Below are 18,487 nucleotides of genomic sequence, written 5' to 3'. Positions count from 1 at the left end.
TCTCTCATACTGACCGGGGGGGCACCCAGGGGCAGTCCGGTAGGCAGTGATATGCTTCCGCATTGCTGAATTGAGGCCTCAAGTTAGCAATCTTATTTTCAATGCTGTTGACTTTCTCCCTGACACTATATTTGTGTTGCCCGTGTTGTTATTTCAGTTGCTTGCTGGGTAAGAAAGAGCCAGCGGTTAGAGATGAGTGCTGAGGGATGGGTGGGCCAGGCTAGTCTGCCAAAAGGGGAGAGGTGGGGTTGAGGGTGGGTGACTGGGTGGACCTGGAGCTCATGCTGGCAGCTCCTGAAGTATGTTCATGGTCCCAGGAGGACTCTCTTCTACTGCATCTCTTCCCTCTTCCAGGAGCTGGGCCTGGTGGAGCTTCTGGAAAAGGAGGAGGTCCAAGCTGGTGTCGCTGCAGCCAACATAAAGGGTGATCAGGAACAAGCCAGTAAGTCATCTCCAGACTGAGACCTGGTCTGGGTGTATCACTGGCTCTTGGGAGAGCATGTAACTCCTTTGCCAGCTTCTGTGTAGAGCAAGGTAGACTGCTGCCCGATTTTCCAACTCCCCACCTAGTCTGCCCTATTCCTGGCCGCCTGGGGGGATGCTACAGGTAAGTTCATTAAGGCCTTGGAGATAATGACAGTCAGTACTTCACCAGGCTGGACTTCTAGGGCAGGCAGTTTCCTTCTAGGCACCTCCCCTGTATTTTGACCGTTTCAACTTGGTTGAGTTCCTTTGGCTTCTGAAATACAGCGATGGCCCAGACGAGAGAGAAACTCATGATCCAGCTCAGTTTCCCTTAAAAACATGATATACAAATATAATTCTTTATTAAAAGGATGTGGGTTAGCGATTGTCTCCCTCCAAGGGGATCAATCTGGATAGCAGGCGTGAAGAGACATAGAGTGCCGAGGCGCAACGCAGCAGCCTGTGGACACCACACCTGGCACGCGTGCTCGCCTCCGACTGGACTTGCTCAGTCCCCCTTCACCTTTGTCTGGCAGGGCTCTCCGTGGCTATCTCATGGAGCCCCCAGGCCGCTCCTGGCTAACTGCCTGCTCATCGCTCAGTTCCTTGCTGTTGCCAGAGTAATCGCTCAAGCACAGATCTGATCTTAGCTTCTTTGTTGAACATCTTCAGACCTTCATGGGTTCTTCCATATTTCTCCTAGACTTTAGTCCCATCTCCTCAGCATGGTAGGTGAGACCTTCCAAATGTCTCCCCCAACCCTTCTCTTCACATCCCACCAGCCCAGTTGAATCAGATGACCTGTTCTTCCTTGACTGCCCGCAGCTTTGCCCACTGCCAGGCCTCTGGTCCTCTGGATTACAGTTCTCCCACGTTTTCACCAGTGGAAAGCAGATGAAAATATCCTGCAGAACTGCTTCAAATGCCTCCTCCTCTGTGAAATCTTCCTACTCTCTCCCCCTAGACTCCCTCCTCCCCCGCGCTGCCAGTGGATTTGCGGGGAGGGGAAGTACCTCTCACATAGCAGTGACAGCAATGCAGTGTAGGTAATTTTGTATCCTTATTTTTCCCCAGTGGATTTTGTGCTCCTTGACGTCAATGCCCATATCTGCTTGGCATTTTATAAGCCCCAGCATTTGAAAACTAAAACTACATAGGTACACCGGGGCCCCTTTTTAGCTTACTCTCGCCCTTTGCAGCCCAAATGGCTCGACCTTGGAGCTAGTTCCCTATTCCTCTGTGCTGTCATCAAGATTTGGTCCCTGGAGCCCCTTGACTAACCTCATCTTAGTTGTGCTACACAGCCTCCTGTCAATCTTATGCTCACCACCCTAGGAATTCACCTCTGCTATGACAGCCACCTGCTGAGCTACTCAACTTCTAGGCCTGACAAATTGCTTCTTCCGGAGCCTCTTCTTAAAGCGACCCAACCCCTTTCCCTCCTGAACATCTAGAAACACATTTGGAACCTAGCAGAGGTTCAAAGCCATTTCCCCTCAGAGATAACCAGCAGAACCTAGTTAGCCAGGAGAGTGGAAATGGCACTGGATGCCCAGCCTGTGCACCCTCTCCCTCCTCCCCTGCAGTGCTCCAGGCTGTGCAGAGGATCAACAAAGCCATCCGGAGGGGAGTGGCAGCTGACACCGTGAAGGAGCTGATGTGCCCGGAAGCCCAGCTGCCTCCAGTGTACCCCTTTGCATCCGCTGTATACCAGCAGGAGCTGGCAGTGCTCCAGCGGCAGCAGCAGGGGGTGAGCCCTAGAAATGAGGATCCAGCTCTTGGGTGCCCAAGGAGCTGGAGGGATCAGAGCAGTCAGTCCAGAGCACCCATGAGGGCACCCTTAGATTCTGGCAAGAGATTAGGGGTGGGAGGTGGGCTACCATCCTTGCCATCCTGAGTGTATTATAATAGCAAATACCTTTGAGCAAACACTGCTTTAAACACTCATTTAATCCTAAAAGAACCCTATGAGATAAGTATTATTATTTCCATTTTAGAGATGAGGAAACAGATACAGAAGTTAAGTAACTTGCCCAAAACAGCTGTGGCTGGCAGTGCTGGGAGTGCATGCAAAGCTGAATATACTTGAAGCCTATGTTTTTAACCGCTCTGCTGTCCCACCTCCCCCTGTCCATACAGCTTCTCTGACGGTGAGGTGATAGGGCCCTCCGGTAGGGACTTCCCAGCCTGTTGGAGGAGTTAGAATACACCTGAGGGTCCAGGCAGAGACACAGGGAGGAGTAGATGATGTAAATGGGAGATGACTTCACACTAGGGAGATGGCAGGGGCAGAGCTCAGGCTAATTCTGGGATGGCTTCTTGGAAGAGAGGAGACTCAATAAAGAATCCTAACCGTAGCAGGCATTTCTAGAGCATCGACTCCATGCACGACACTCAGGAAGCACATGGTCTCAGTGTATGAGACTATAGTACAAGGAAGCATAAAATAAGTCCTAAGAAGTAAAGCATAGCGACCAATGTGGACTTTAGAGCTATAATCCTTGAGTTAAATTTCAGCTCTACTGCTTCCTAGCTACGTGACCTTGGGCAAACTATTTACCTCCTCTGCCCCTCAACTCATATATAAAATGGGAACAATAATATATTTATTTCATAGGATTGTTGTAAGGATTAAATGAGTTAACATATGTGCTTAGAAGTGAGCCTGGCGTGAAATTTTTAGCCGCCATCATCATCATCATCATCATCATTATTATTATTATTTGCAGCATTCTATTGGTAGAGGACAGGAAGGGTGCTCCAGACAGGGAACAGCACAAGCAGATGTTTGAGATGAAGGAGAAGACTGGGCAGGGAAGGGGCCCTTGGGTATGTAGTACAGCACTGAGGAGCCCTCTTTATCTTGGTCTCAGTGTGCCCAGGGCCTAGTGCAGTTCTTGGTGTGTGGTAGGGACCAGAAAGGAGCAGGTAGAACTCACTGGTTGAACGTGGGCTCTGGTACCCGGCAGTTAGTTTTAACTTATATTACTTGACTATGGGTTCGCCTGTGAAATAGGGATATTAACAATACTTACCTCTTTGGCTTGTTAGGAAAATTAACTGATAATGTGCACGAAGTACTTATACATTGAGCACATAGTAAGCACTCTCAAGTATAAAGTATGATTAATTATTAGTGAATGGATTAGGCCATAGGTGTTTTGAGACAGAGACTCTGGGATGTGAGAGAGTCTTGGGGGCAGGATGGCAGGCAGACCCCCGAGGCCCTTCACCAGCCCGCTAGGGAATCAGCCCTCCCTCTGTTGTAGGAGCTTGGCCAGGAGGAGCTCTTCGTGGCCGTGGAGATGCTCTCAGCCGTGGTCCTGATCAACCGAGCTCTGGAGGCCAGGGATGCCAGCAGCTTCTGGAGCAGTCTGGTGAACCCCGCCACAGGGCTGGCCAAGGTGGAAGGAGAGAATGCTCAACGGTGAGAAAGGTTAAGGTTTAGCCGCATGTTGAGAGAGGGGTTGGGTGGGTGATGGAGGGAATGTAGTCAAGAGTCCAAGTTCTTGTGCTCAGAGACTAGCCTTCTGCTTGATGCCCTGTTCTCCGGCACAGGCCAACCCTCTGGGTCTATTTGCAGTTCCCTGGCCTGTGTTTCTCCTGGGAGTGGGTGGGTTCACAGTCATTCCCCTTTCCTCCATTTATTTAATCTTTTATCACAAAAGTTTGAGTACCCACTCATGTGCCAGATACTTTTTTTTTCTTCAATTATTTAGTTAGTTAGTTAGTTAGTTGCACCGGGTCTTAATTGTGGCTTGCAGGCTCCTTAGTTGCGGCACATATGCTCCTTAGTTGCGGCCAGCAGGCTCCTTAGTTGTGGCATGCAAACTCTTAGTTGCAGCATGCATATGGGATCTAGTTCCCTGACCAGGGATTGAACCCAGTCCCCCTGCATTGGGAGCTCGGAGTCTTAACCACTGCTCCACCAGGTAAGTCCTGTCAGGTACTATTCTAGGTGCTGGGAAACAACAGTGAACAAAACACAGTTCCCTGCTCTCTAACTTATGTGCTAGTAGAGGGAGACAGACAAAAAACAAACATGTCAAATTATTAGAAGAGCTATGGTGATTGAAAAAACGGCAAAGCAGATAAAGGGTGGGGACATGGTAAGGGCAGTTTGTCTCTGCTACACAGTATGGTTATGGAAGCCTTCTTTGGTAGGGGGGTCATTTGGAGAGAGACCTAAAGGGCATAAGTGATGGCCATGAGCTATCTGGGGCACAGACCCTGAAAAAGAAGCATCCTTGGTGTGTTCAAAGAACACCAGGAAGCCACGAGGTGGAGTGGAGGGAGGGAGGGAAAATAATGGGAGAAGAAGTTTCAGAGGCTGGACCATGTAGGCCTCTGGCTTTTACTCTGAGTGAGGAAGGAAGCCACGGGGGTGGTTTGAGCGAGGAGGGAGGTGATCTGACCTACTTTTAACAGGATCACTCTGGCTGCTGTGCCGAGAATCGACTACCGGGTTAGAAGGGAAGAAGCAGGGAAACCTGTTAAATGTCTATTGGAGTAACCTGGGCGAGAGTTGATGGAGGCTTGGCCTAGGGCAGTAGCAGTGGAGGTGGTGAAAAGGAGCCAGATTTGGGGTATATTCTGATAGCTGAACTGACAGGATTTGGTTATGTGGTGGATATGGGGTGTGAGAGAGACTGGAGACAGCTTTGACTCCCAAGATTTTTGGCCTGAGAAGTTGGAGTAAACAATTACCAAGATGGGAAAGACTGTGAGAAACGCAGGTTGAATGGGGGGGATCGGGAGTTTAGATGTTTGCTGCTGGGCTTGCGGTGAATTTGGGTGTTCATGTGGAGATGCCGAGCAGGCAGCTGGCATTTATGAATGGGCTATTGGTGTACTTTTTGGAGTCATTAGAATGTGGTGTTTCAAGCCATGAGATTAGGTGAGATCACTTAGGATGTGTGCACGGAGAGAGAAGAGGCCTGAAGACTGAGTCTTGGGTTGCTCCGACATTTAGAGGTGAGGGAGGAACCAGCAGAGGAGACTTAGGAAGGACAACCTGTAATGCAAGACAAGAGCCAGGATAATGTGACGTCCTGTAGGTCAAGTGAGGAAAGTAGTCCAGAAGTTACCCTTGACCTCTGGCTGATGGTGCACATACTACCCCCCTCATTCTCGCTCACCTGGCTACCAGGTACTTTGATACTCTGGTGAAGCTGCAACAGGTGCATGGAATGGATGGGGCGTTCCTGAGCTGGAATGATCTTCAGGCCACTGTGAGTCAGGTCAACGCCCAGGTCCAGGAAGAGACCGATCGTGAGTGGAGTCCAGTACTGGGGGAAGATGGCCCAATGCGGACAGCCCCATCCCTTAGCCATAAGTCTCGGCCCTCTGCCCACCTATATCTCTCTTTCCCAGAGGTCCTTGCGATCAGCCTCATCAATGAGGCTCTGGAACAGAACAACCCTGAAAAGACCCTCTCCTCCCTTCTGCTTCCTGCGGCTGGCCTGGACGATGTCAGCCTTCCTGTCGCCCCGCGGTACCATCTCCTCCTTGTGGCGGCCAAAAGGCAGAAGGCCCAGGTGAGGCTTGGGCTGGCTGGGTTGGTCACCAGAGCAGGAAGAATATCCCCTATGGGTAGAGCTATGCCCAGTATGCACCCTGGGAAAGCCAGTCTGATGGACACTGTCCCTTCTGGGGATGCGAGGCAGTGGGGGTTCTGATCTGGCCACAGGGAAGAAGGGCAGAGTTCTGGTTGCCAGCACAGAGCGAATGGTGGGGGCCTTGTGCTTGGGAAGAGCACAGGTCTGGGAGCCAGAAAACCCAGACTGGATTCCCTGCTCTGACACTCAGTGACCATGTGACTTATAGCAATTCCCTAACATCCCTGAGCTCTCCTTATACATCTGTAAAATACTACATGCCCTGGTCCTACCTACCTACTGGAATGAGGGTAAAAAGCAAGTGAGTTGAAGAACGTGGCAGGGTTTTAAACCTGTAACATCCAGAGCAGGCGGCAGCGTAGAGAGTGGCTGAGGACAAGGACTCCTGCATCCTTGTCCAGGTTGCATCCAACTCCAGGTTGCATCCTGGCACCTGACCCTGCACGTGTTACTTACCCTCTCTGGGCCTCAGTTCCCTCACCTACAAGCTTGTGATAATAGTGAACTTGTCTCAGAGTTATAGGGTTTGAGTGAGGTAATATGACAGGAGTACTAGCTAAGGTTGATGGAGTTCTAACTCTGTTCCCGGGCATTGTCTTATGTGCTTTGCAAGTTTCAGTTCATAAGAAAGTGCTTTAGAACACTGCCTGGAACACAGGGCTCAATGAAATGTTAGTTTAGAACGTTCACTCTATTAGTGAGGAGAGCTGGGAGGGAGTAGAGTCTGGGGTTGGGGCTGTGGCTACAGCAAGGGAGGGAACAAGCCTGACAGCGTGGCAGGCACAGGCTCACTTGACCCGTGGTCACATGCAATCTTCCCACTGCCTTGTGCGGCAGAGGAGCGTGGAGAGGAATTGGAAGGAGAGGGTGGAGGTCAGGGTCAGATGGGCCCAAGAAGCTGTGAGTTGAGGCGTAGGGGAATGGGGAGGAGGGGCAGGTAAGTGGGGCCTCCGGCATGGGCTCTCCCTGGACATGGCTGAGGCACAAGGGCAGGGAAGTGAGCTGTTGAGAGGATGGCGGATGCTGAGGGTTTAAGAGGGTTCTGGGGGTGCTGTGGCCAAGCCGAGCTGATGCTTGGCTTGAAAGCAGGGTAGGAAAGAACCTTGTGAACCTGGCAGCAGTCCAAGGGAGCCACAAGGCCACACCCACGCAGGGTAGGCAGAGGGGAGTGGAGACTGCTACCCTGTGGCTCCCAATGTGGGCCTGCAGTTTGACTCCCCTGGGCAGCTGGGCTTGGGGAGACCAGCTTGGGCTCTCATCTTGTCCCATCTCTCTCAATTTACCAGGTGACAGGGGATCCTGGAGCTGTGCTATGGCTGGAAGAGATCCGCCAGGAAGTGGTTAGAGCCAACCAAGACACAAACACATCTCAGAGGAGTAAATGGGCGGGAGTGGGGGCAGGAGTGGAGGGGAGAGGGGTTGGGGGAGGCGAGGAGATGTGGGCTCGGCGGGAGCCTCCCCAGTCACCTCCTTCTCCGTTTCAACCTCTTTGGGGAGGCAGGCCAGAATGAGAACAGGGCTGCTGCTTCGACTGTAGGATGGATTTCCTAGCAGTCAGCTGGGCAGGAAATCCTCAGGAGTCGAGAGCCCATAGTCCACCCACTGCCTCCTTCTGTGCCTTCCTGTGTACACTTTCCTCCTGCAATGTGAGCATGTGAAACCACATGGGGGTCAAAAACCCATCCCGTTTTCTACTGGTAGCTTGAGTCTGGGTTCCAACAATCGGCTCTGGTTAGAGAATGTTTAGTCTTGAAGTTGGCGAAGAGGGCGTGGCTTTGAGGAAAACTAGGCAAGGTCAGTACAAATAGACACTGATGTTATTTCTGGTGTGGGGTGCTGATGGTGTTAGTTTTCAGTGTCTGGAATCCATCTGTCTGTCTGTGAGTGACTGGAAGGCAGGGGCTTCATCAACTCCCCCCACTTCCTGGACTTTATTCTCCTCCTAAAAGACTGTCTTGAGGCTCTCTGACCATATCCTGCCCTGGAGCTTCTGTACAAGCTGACTTTCCTTTTACCAAGCCCCAGCCCAGCCCTACACGGCCTTCCTCCAGGAAGCCTTCCTTGATTGCTACCTTTTCCTCCAAGCACAGCTGCATGCTGCTTCTTTTCATCTGTGTCCATCCTGGGATGTCCTTGTCCCTTCCATCAGGCAGAGTGGTTTTGTGTCCTTCTCTGGATCCCTTCCCAACAGACAGAACAGGGCCTCTGGGAGGGGCTCCGAAAGATTGACCACTTCCTCCCACTGCCCCTATTAGTGGCTCTTGGTGTGGCCGCCATCAATCAGGCCATCAAGGAGGGCAAGGCAGCCCAGACAGAACGGGTGTTAAGGAACCCCTCCGTGGGCCTCCGAGGGGTGGTTCCTGACTGTGCTTACGGCTACCAGCAAGTCCTGGAAGATGCCATGGCAAAGAAGCGGCGCCCAGGTAGTGGCCTTACCATGCCCCTCCCTTCTTTGCATGCCTCAGCCACCTCTAGCCTCCTCTGAGCCTTCTCTGCTTACTTGGTTTCTGCTTAGGGGATACAGCGCTCTGGGTTCAACATGACATGAAGGATGGTACCGCGTACTACTTCCATCTGCAGACCTTCCAGGGGACCTGGGAGCGACCCCCCGGCTGCCGCCTCAACACCTCCCACCTGACTCGGGAGGAGATCCAGGTTGGCAGGCCCCTGCAAAGGAGGGGGCTCATGGATGGGAAGTTTCCTGCGGGAGAGGCTCCCACCCACCAGGACACCAAAGGCTCTCTCTCCTACTTCCGCAGTTGGCTGTCACCAAGATCACCGCTGCCCACGACCGCCAACAGCTCTGGAAGGCCAATGTGGGTTTCATTATCCAGCTCCAGGCCCTCCTCCGCGGCTTCCTGGTTCGGCAGAAGTTTGCTGAACGTTCCCACTTTCTGAGGACCTGGCTCCCAGCAATCATCAAAATCCAGGTAGCAGACTCTGGCCATCTGAGGCTTCAGGGCCTGGACATACCTGAGCTGCAGGGTTTTCTCCCTACTTACTTTTTGCTGAGTGGAGTTGGGATGATCTTTTGGCCTCTGAACAGTAGTGGTTAAGAGCGTGGATTCTGGAGCCCAGACTACTTGGGTTTGAATCCCTGTTCCACCAGGTTAGCTGCATGACCTCAACAAGTTACTTACTCTCTCCCAGTTTCCTTATCTGAAAACTAGGAATCTGGAAACCCATCTTATAGGGTTCTGAGGTAATATCTAAAGTACATCTAAACAGTACCTGGCAGATAGGCAAGAACATGGTATAAATGCTAGTTACTGTCATCATCATCACTATCCAGAGGGTATGAGAGCTGCTTTTTAGCTTCTCCAGGGGGAGAGTAAAAGATTTAGTGAGACATCAGGGTATAGACACCAGGAAGACTTCCTGCCTAGAAAAGGAGTAGTGAAGAGGTGGTGGTGGTTAAACAGAAAAGGAGTGGAATCCCTTATGGAAAGAACTCTACCTTTTCTCTCCAGCCAGCCTTTCCATTTTTATTCTCCCAACCTGTGGATGGTCCAGTGTGGCCTCTGAGACCAATCCCCAAGTAACTGGGGCACGAGGCCAACTGGGAAGATAGGCCTCAGGCCCAGGCACTTTACAAGCCAGGAACAGTGGGAGCTGAGCAAACAGAGACCTCCTCAGGCAGATGTGACCTGGAGGGCCTCGTGGCAGTGTTGGCAGTGTAAAGGAGACTTTATTCAATGAACACCTCCAAATGCCCAGTGTCTGCGAAGGATACCACTTGGCACTGGGCAAGGGTGAGAGATGGCTGTGAGAGACACAGGTGAGTGACCACATCTCTCCCATCGCAGGAACTGGAATACAGTGGATGTGAGATATTGTGATAGTAGGGACGCAGAGATAACACCAGAGAACCCCAAGGGAGACAGAAGCACAGACTGAGACTGGCCAATGGCCCTTGATTATGATCTGGGACATGTGGTGGTCATTGAGAACTCAGGCTTTGGAGTCAGAGGCTGCAGTTTACCTCTTGGTCCTGCTACTTCTGGGCACCTTACTTAAGCCTCTCCAGCACTCAGTTTCCCTCATCCATAATGGTGGTACTCGCCCCATGTTGACTGTGAGGGTAAAGTAGGAAAATTACATGTAGCACTTAGGGCAGTACGTACTCTATTGGTGGGGGCCATCACGAGACGTTAAATTTCGGGGCATTGGTCCCAGAATTCAAAACAGAACCTTAATAATCAGCATTTAGGGGTCTAAATCATAGGGATTCCTCCCTCCTGAGCACAGCCTGGCATCTCACAGCAACTCTACAGAGCAGAAGAGCCACACCAGCGGTGGGAGAGGGCACGACGTCCGAAGGCGAGTTTGCTACTGAGCCTGGGTGTGTGCCGGCTCTGGCCTGGGTCCTGGGAGACAGAGAAAGGGAGAGGGGGCCCAGGGCCCCAGGCTACCTGCTCTCCAGCTAGGGGGGGGGTGGTGAGACTCAGAAACGAAGCAGCTTGGGTGTGCTGAGACTTTAATCTCTCCCAAGAGGTCTGACCCTGGCCAGGACCCCAGTCAGGGTCCTGACTTCTGACCAATCCAGATTTGGAGGCCTTCTCTTTAAGGAGAAGCCACGTGGGGGTGGGTAGGTGGTAAGAGCAGAGAGGAGACCCCTCTGCCTTTCCCCACAGCAACTGACAATATGTCAGGCAGCACCTGGAGTAGGAGGGGAAGGAGTGCTGAGGAAAGGCACAGACTTGGGGCTTCCTGGCCTCTAGGCTCCAAGATGGACAGCTGGTATCATGGGGCCAAGCTGTCTCTTTTATATCCTTTCCCAACAGAAGGACAGTGTAAGTCTTAGAGGAAAGCCTGGCCAAGAGAGCTGGCTTTAGAAGGGGCTGGGAGGGACAGTTATCTGAAGGGGGATTCTCTTAACGCACCAAGCCATGGCAATGTCAGCGGCAGAGTGTTCTCCGGGGCCTGAGCTCTCAGGAGATGTTTAGTGTGTTGCCTAAAAGACAGGATTTCAGTGGGTAGAGACAGGGCTGGGGTGAGGGTGGGCATAGACAAAGGTTCAGGGCAGAAGATCGTAAGGCATGTTTAGAAGAAAGTGAAATGTCTGAGGTGGTTAAAATCCTTAAGGAAGTAGGGATCAGTAGACAGATAGGAGTGTGGGGTCAGATGGTTGAGAACTTCTGGATACTTTGGGGCTGGAAGAAACATGGTCTAAGTGGTACTTTAGGAAAATTAATCTCACACAAGCTTGGGGTGAAAGGGAAGAGGCCCCTAGGAAGGAGACCAAAACAGAAGGGAGCCGTGAGATTTGTGTCTTAGGGACAGAAGGGGATGTGATTTATGGAGGAGATGGTCATTTAGACCCTTTGCAGTAGACTAGCAGTGGGGAGGGGCATCAGCCTGACAGCTGAATTACTGGGGGCCTTAGAGGGAAGATTTGCTTAGAGCTGGGGTTCAGAGCTGAATGGTAGAGTTGTAAAGAGAAGGGTGAGTTATGAGAGCATGAATGACCTGCTGCCCATATGGCCATTGGCAGAGATGGTGGGCACACAGCTCTGTGCCTGCATACACTTTCCACCCGTGCCACCATGTGCCTCTCCAGACCATGGAGTGTGTGACAGAGTGTGGGTAGTCTTTATGTGGGTGGATGAGTATGTTGGGGGGGTTATGGTACATGCTGTGGTGAAGCTGGTGAATAGATGTATGCTTTATTAATATATTTTACGCTTGTATCTTAACAGTTGTTTCTGTGAGGAGGTGTTGCTTAGCATGAGTGTGTATGTTTGATTGCATGGTGCAAGCGTGAGTGTGGGGGGGGGCAGGGAGTGTGGCAGAGGGTATGATTGGCTACATGCAGATGTTTGGTCTTCCCCCTGAAGTTGGAAGTTCTTTGAGAACAGGGCCAGTTTCCCCTTCCTTCCCCCTCTACTTTCCTGCCTCCCCCCACCCCCGCCCCTTCCCTGGAGATCCCAGGACGAGGCTTTTCCCACAGGCTTCTCAGGCCAACAGGGACCAGCTGGGGTTACCGCTTTTTCCCTTCTGATCTCAGGCTCATTGGCGGGGTTACAGACAGCGGAAGATTTACCTGGAACGGTTGCAGTATTTAAAAGCAAACACGAATGCTGTAATCAAGGTAGCTATCATGATTTGGGTGGGTTCCTGTCTCTCTTGAAGGACTCTCTGAGAACAGTTTTTAGTCCCCTCACCTCCTATGACCTCTAGAGATGGGTGGATTGGCCTGGAGAGCGGGCCCTGACCCTGGAGCTCTGAGGCAGTGTGTCTCTGCCCCCAGATCCAGGCTTGGGCCCGGACGTGGGCAGCTCGGAGGCGATACCGGAGGCGTCTGGGCTACTTCCAGAAGAATGTGAGTGTCATCCCACTCCTCCTGTCCCCATAACCAACCTTTATCCATGAGACCAGAGCACAGGCAGCCAGCAACCCTTTTCCCATCTGTGTTCCTGGCAGGTTAACTCCATCGTGAAGATCCAGGCATTTTTCCGAGCCAGGAAAGCCCGGGATGACTACAGGATGTTAGGTAAACTGCCTGGTTTCCCTCCTCTGTCTGTGCAAGTGTCTGTCTTTGCGAGTTTCCTGGCCTTCAACAGTTAACAAGGTAGAAAGTCACACGACCCCACAGCTCACAAACTGGGACCTTAGAAAAGTTGTCTAGCCTTCTTAAGCCTTTTTCTGTCACCAACAGCTGATGTTCCCAACCTTGAGCGTGCCTTAGGGCCCAGGGTGGGTGGAGGAATGGGGAGATGTGCTCCTGCCTTTACAGATACCCCAATTTGATGGGAGGGAGAGGAAGGGAGGTCTAGATATCCCTCCTGGGGCCACACAGCGGGTAAGGGGAAGGTACAAGTTGTCTGTACAGGAATGTGGAACAGAGGTGGTAACAAAAGCCCCCTGCCCCACCCCAGTAAGAGATAGCCTCATCACAGGAAAAGCCCCTCTAACAAGGTTCTGTCTGTACCTCTGTACCAGTCTTAGATCTTCCTGTTGCTACCACACAAGCAGAAAGAAAGAAAGGAAGGAAGGAAGGAAGGAAGGAAGAAAAGGATCTTTCTCCTCTCCCTAGAGTTCCAGCCTTCCCCAACTTTGCCCTCTTCCCTGACCCATGATTCCTCCACTTCCCGCCCTCTGTGGCCCAACACACAGGAAGCCAGGCGAGGGACCTGGGGTCCTCTCTGCAGTGCTAGGAAACTTGAGGAGGGGCACTTGAGGGAGCTCCATCTTCCTGCCCCATGGTTCCCAGTAGTTGAGCAAAGCCTTAAAGAGGTCCTTCTAGGCTGCTCTTGGCTCCTGTTCTTAAAGCCCAGAAACCCAGCCTTGGAGGTCCCCCTCCTTTTGGTGAAGTGGACTAGTGGTCTATCTCCAGGTTTACCTCCAGCCCGTGGGTTTCCGAAGAGGTAGGCCCCTTTCCTTCCTGGGCCTGAGGCCACACCTGTGGGCTTCAAGGTTGAGTACACTGTTCAGGAATCATCTCCTTCACCTCCTTAGTCCATCTTCCCACCCTTTCCTGCCGGTAGGGGTACCATCTGCCCCTATCTAGCCATAGGCACTCGGTCCATCTGCTTCCGGGCAGCTAGCTGCTTTTCCCTCCTTACCTCTCCCCAGCCTGGCCCTTTCTGTTTTTTCTCTTGCTGTTGCATTAATACCACTGCCCTGACCATCCTTGATCTCTTTAGTTTATAGTTTTTCTGGAAGAACTTGTTTTTCCCAGGTCTGTCTCCCAATTTCATTAGCCCCAGCTCCACTCAGGGCACTGCCACTTACTAGCCATGTGGCCCTAGGCAAGTTACTAAACTTCTTTATTGCCTCCATTTTATCATTTATAAAATGGAGATAATGATCAGGTATGGTTGTAGTGAGGATTAAATGAGTTAAGGTGCTATATCTGGTTGAATCCAAGATGCCATCAGCTGTCTTCCATTGGTTTATCCATTCTTCACTCCTCAAAGATCTGTCTTCCACACAGTAGCCAGATTAGTCCATTAAACCTCGTGATCTTGTCACTCTCCTTCTTAAAACCTGTCAGCAACACCCCATTGCCCTGGGGATAAAGTCCAGTCTCCTAAGCACAGCTTCCAAAACTCTCTGATCCAACCTCTCCCTGCACCTCTGACCTCACTGACCCCCAGCCCTGTCCCTCAGCACCTGCGCCCTCCGCACTGTGTTACAGACATGATGGACTTCTAGCACTTCCTAAAACAGCCAAGTGCACTCCCTCTCAACTCTTTTTCACAGACATCAGGTTGGGTCTCACCTCCTCCTGGAAGCTTTTCTTCACTCCGCAGGTAGCCTTTGGTGGCCCGCTTTCACTTTCCCAAAGGTCCATATGCTTGCCCCTCTCAGAGCACTAACCACACTGTAGTGAATTGTGGTTTATTTGTCTTCTTCCCTTACTGGACTGCCTTTAAGGACCAGGCCTGGTTTTGTTTATCCTCCAAATCTGACTCCTTCATTTCTTACTAGCTGTGTAACCTAGGGCAAGTTACTTACCCTTTCTGTGCCAGAGTGATTTCCTCAGTAAGTTACAGTGTGCTGACCTCACAGGGTTGTTTTAAGTACGTTAAAGCACTTAGAACAGTTTCTGTTCCATAGTGAACATTATATGTCTTAGTTGATATTTTGTTGTTATTCCCTGTAGCTTAGCTCATAGGCTTCTCTTTGCTCAAATATCATTCCAAAAGAGATTGAAGGAGAATCCATCTAACTCTGACCTCCCTGTATTATAAAACGCATTGAACATTCCTTCTATCTGTGCTCCCCTGACGCAGACACTCCTGACAGGAGGGTTGTGTGAGGGTCAGGCAGGGCTGAGTGGGGGCTGATAGGTGGAAGTGAACTTGGAATGAAGGATGAGTAAGTTGGCCCAGCAGCAGTGGGGAGTGGATCAGAATAGGGGAGCCTAAACGGATCATCAGAGGATGCTAGGGCTCTGACTTTGGTGTGGCAGGTCACCGAGATAGGCCCAGGTTGGGGGTGAATCCAGGCAGGGGAAGGACAGCTCTTGTGTCATCCCTAGTTATAAGATAAGGAGCTCGGGGACAGGACTGGTTGGGAGGCTGCCCGCTGCCCTCCAACTGCAGGCAGAACTAATTAGAAAATGACTGGGGTTGGGGACCTTCTAGCCTCAAGCAGAATGGACACTGAGGGAGGGATTACTGGGGAAGGGGGCTGGAGAGGAAGCCTCTAGTGAAGCCATGTCTAATCCTGGCGCCTCTTCCCTTCCTGCCAGTCCACGCGCCTCATCCCCCTCTCAGCGTGGTACGCAGATTTGCCCACCTCTTGAATCAAAGCCACCAGGACTTCTTGGCTGAGGCAGAGCTGCTGAAGCTCCAGGAAGAGGTGGTCAGGAAGATCCGGTCCAATCAGCAGCTGGAGCAGGACCTCAATCTCATGGACATCAAGATTGGCCTGCTGGTGAAGAATCGGATCACCCTGCAGGTGAGGGGCCCACTGGCCCACCCTTCTCCCAAATCTAGCTGCCTCTGGAGAGGTGATGCTGGCCATTCTCTGGTTGCTAATCAAATATTTTTTAAATGTCTGGATTTTATCACATGGCTCAGGTCCTTGTACAGTGGTCCTCTGCCCTTCTAGTAATTTGTTGGGGCACATGATATATCAGAAAGAACACTGGACATAAAATTGGAATGGCTGGCTCTGCTGATTCCTAGAGATGGGACTGCGGGCTGGTCATTTAACTTCTAGGTCTGTTTCCTCATTAGTAAAGTGGGAATAATGAGAGTGCCTAGCTCACCAGGCCAAATGTAAAAACAGATAGGAAAGCTCCTTAAACTGTAAGTTACCATACAAATATGCAGTGAAGGGGTGGAAGTGATTTAGTGATATCTCCACCTCAAATCTGTACAACAGTCTAGTAAGAAATAGTAGCAGAAACGAATAGACATGGTGCCTCAGTCTGGTAACCCACTTCTCTTTGGGGACTCACCCTGTGACAGCAGAGGTGCCAGATGGAGTCTCGGGGCAGTAGGAGGCCCTTTCTCACCCTAGAACTGTTTATCTCCCTTGGCTCATTCCTTGAATACCTTGAACAGCCCTGGCTCTTCAAGGCACTGATTCTAGACCATATGTTCTGTGCTCTGTGCTGGCCTGGGTCGGTTGTATCACCCACTCCCCCGCCCCTGCAGGAAGTGGTCTCCCACTGCAAGAAGCTGACCAAGAAGAATAAGGAACAGCTGTCAGATATGATGGTTCTGGACAAGCAGAAGGGATTAAAGTCGCTGAGCAAAGAGAAACGGCAGAAACTAGAAGCTTACCAACACCTCTTCTACCTGCTCCAGGTGAGCAGAGGACTTTGGAAGGAGATATCTCCACTATCTCCTGAGGGTCTGGGACCTTGAGGCCTTCGTATCTGTGCCTTTACCAGCAAGTAAGGTATTCTTTCCCACAGTCCTAATGCCTTGTACCCAGGGAAAGAGACTACCTCTGTTCATTTGTCTGGAATGTTCCCAGTACCCCCCAGAAAGTGTGACAGTGTTCTCTATTCCAAGTTCCAATCAGCAAAGCCTTTCTTTATCTGATCACTAGTCCTCAAGGTGCATTATCAGCTATTCTTATCTCCCCCATTGCGTACAGACTCAACCCATCTACCTGGCCAAGCTGATCTTTCAGATGCCACAGAACAAAACCACCAAGTTCATGGAATCAGTGATTTTCAGTCTATACAACTATGCCTCCAACCGCCGAGAGGCCTACCTCCTGCTCCAGCTGTTCAAGACAGCCCTCCAGGAGGAAATCAAGTAGGTTTTCCAGATGCAAAGGGATGGGAAGAGATACCACTACTGGCTCCTTCACAAGGTGACAATGTATTGAGGTTTGAAGGTAGAAATGGAATCAGAAGACCTCTTTTCTCTGCCTCCTATGGAGACAAGCCACCTCCTGGGACAGCATGCAGGGAGGACATGCGCTGACATGTTAGCACAAAGGCTGAGACAGAGATAACAAGACATTCCTTAACAGGAGGGATACCAGAGCAGGCTTTAAAGAGCCAAAAGTCTCAAAAGGAAAAGCAGGTATTTTACACAGAGCCAGGAGACCAGCTTCAATTACCTCTTGACCCATAGGTCAAAGGTGGAGCAGCCCCAGGACATGGTGACAGGCAACCCAACGGTGGTGAGGCTGGTGGTGAGATTCTATCGTAACGGGCGGGGGCAAAGTGCCCTGCAGGAGATCCTGGGCAAGGTGATCCAGGATGTGCTGGAGGACAAGATGCTCAGCATCCACACAGACCCCGTCCACCTCTACAAGAGCTGGATCAACCAGACCGAGGCCCAGACAGGGCAGCGCAGGTGAGCACACGGGCAGAGGGAGAGCTCTCTTTGATCAGCTCAGTCTTGGGCCTCACTGGGGAGGCTTGAGCGTGCTTTGAAGGTGGCATATAAATGAGCATGCTGATTTATGCAAATATGACACCAGCCCTATAGGATGAAATATGGTAGCCTTTAGACCCCCTCTGGTAATTAACATGGAACTGCTGTAAATGACACCAGACCTGGTGTGCTTAACATAGAATGAGCACAGATGAATATGCAAATGTGTTTAATTGCCATGTCAGTGCTTGCAAATGATATGTCAGATTTACTGGGAGTTGGGATATGGACTCCTTATTGATAGGAGTATAGTTGAATATTCAAATTTATAGATGAATAGGCAAATGAGATAGTGGGAGAAATAAGTTGGCCTTATAGATTGGAGGCATTAACTCAGGTGCATAGGTACTAAGGAAATGGAGCCGCTGAGGAGAGTAGGCAGTGATGGTGGCTTCTCTGGGTGGCACGCAGGCATATAGGTTGGGGGTACTGCAAGGCCTGGCCCAGCCTTCCCCACCACCACAACTACCAAAGATATGCAGGGTGGCCCTCGTCTCCTTTGGTTCCCTTTAGGATCTTTCCACAGACTCCAGGTCCTCCATTTCCTCCTACACTCTTCCACCTCCCCCTGGGTGCTCCATCTCTTTCTTCTTCCACCCACATCACTCTAGTCCTCTCCGAGTCCTTTCTCTTATTCTGGCCTAATCCCCTTAAGCATATGCTGGGCTGCCCTCAGTGTGTATTTATGAGATCTTGTTGTTAGATGAATTTAGGGGGTAGAGCCTTAGGGAGGGGAGGCCATGGGAGGGGCTTCTGGCTGATAACTTGTCTCTCTCTGCCCATAGCCACCTCCCCTATGACATCACCCCAGAGCAGGCCTTGAGCCACCCCGAGGTCCAGAGACGACTGGACATCTCCCTCCGCAACCTCCTTGCCATGACCGATAAGTTCCTTGCAGCCATCATCTCATCTGTGGACCAAATTCCGTATGTGCAACAGCTGCACACCAGCCTAGGCACAGGATCTCACGAGGGCCAGGCCACAATGGGGAGAGCAGAGCTGAAGGATGCAAGCAGGAAGGGAAACTGGTCTCGAGGTGCTCAAGGGCTT

General features: G+C 51.3%; 1 protein-coding gene across 3 annotated transcripts in view; it reads left to right on the top strand.

Annotated features, from left to right (window-relative positions):
* Window positions 1-18,487, top strand: part of IQGAP3 (IQ motif containing GTPase activating protein 3) — a 40,008-nt gene that overhangs the window by 12,487 nt on the left and 9,034 nt on the right. For 2 of the 3 annotated variants that reach the window (XM_060090750.1, XM_060090749.1), the window contains exons 11-27: window positions 355-442; window positions 2,052-2,215; window positions 3,735-3,892; window positions 5,615-5,736; window positions 5,839-6,002; window positions 7,370-7,460; window positions 8,339-8,506; window positions 8,599-8,738; window positions 8,843-9,013; window positions 12,091-12,174; window positions 12,334-12,405; window positions 12,507-12,576; window positions 15,283-15,491; window positions 16,196-16,348; window positions 16,644-16,807; window positions 17,132-17,356; window positions 18,223-18,363. In XM_060090750.1, coding sequence (XP_059946733.1) covers window positions 355-442; window positions 2,052-2,215; window positions 3,735-3,892; window positions 5,615-5,736; window positions 5,839-6,002; window positions 7,370-7,460; window positions 8,339-8,506; window positions 8,599-8,738; window positions 8,843-9,013; window positions 12,091-12,174; window positions 12,334-12,405; window positions 12,507-12,576; window positions 15,283-15,491; window positions 16,196-16,348; window positions 16,644-16,807; window positions 17,132-17,356; window positions 18,223-18,363 — 2,384 coding nt within the window. The remainder of the gene's footprint in view (window positions 1-354; window positions 443-2,051; window positions 2,216-3,734; window positions 3,893-5,614; window positions 5,737-5,838; window positions 6,003-7,369; window positions 7,461-8,338; window positions 8,507-8,598; window positions 8,739-8,842; window positions 9,014-12,090; window positions 12,175-12,333; window positions 12,406-12,506; window positions 12,577-15,282; window positions 15,492-16,195; window positions 16,349-16,643; window positions 16,808-17,131; window positions 17,357-18,222; window positions 18,364-18,487) is intronic. The other variant, XM_060090751.1, reaches the window with a different exon arrangement.

Source organism: Mesoplodon densirostris, chromosome 2 (assembly GCF_025265405.1).
Source record: "Mesoplodon densirostris isolate mMesDen1 chromosome 2, mMesDen1 primary haplotype, whole genome shotgun sequence".
NCBI classification, from domain to species: domain Eukaryota; kingdom Metazoa; phylum Chordata; class Mammalia; order Artiodactyla; family Ziphiidae; genus Mesoplodon; species Mesoplodon densirostris.
The sequence above is the reverse complement of the archived record's forward strand: the minus strand, read 5'-3'. Positions and strand labels throughout refer to the sequence as shown.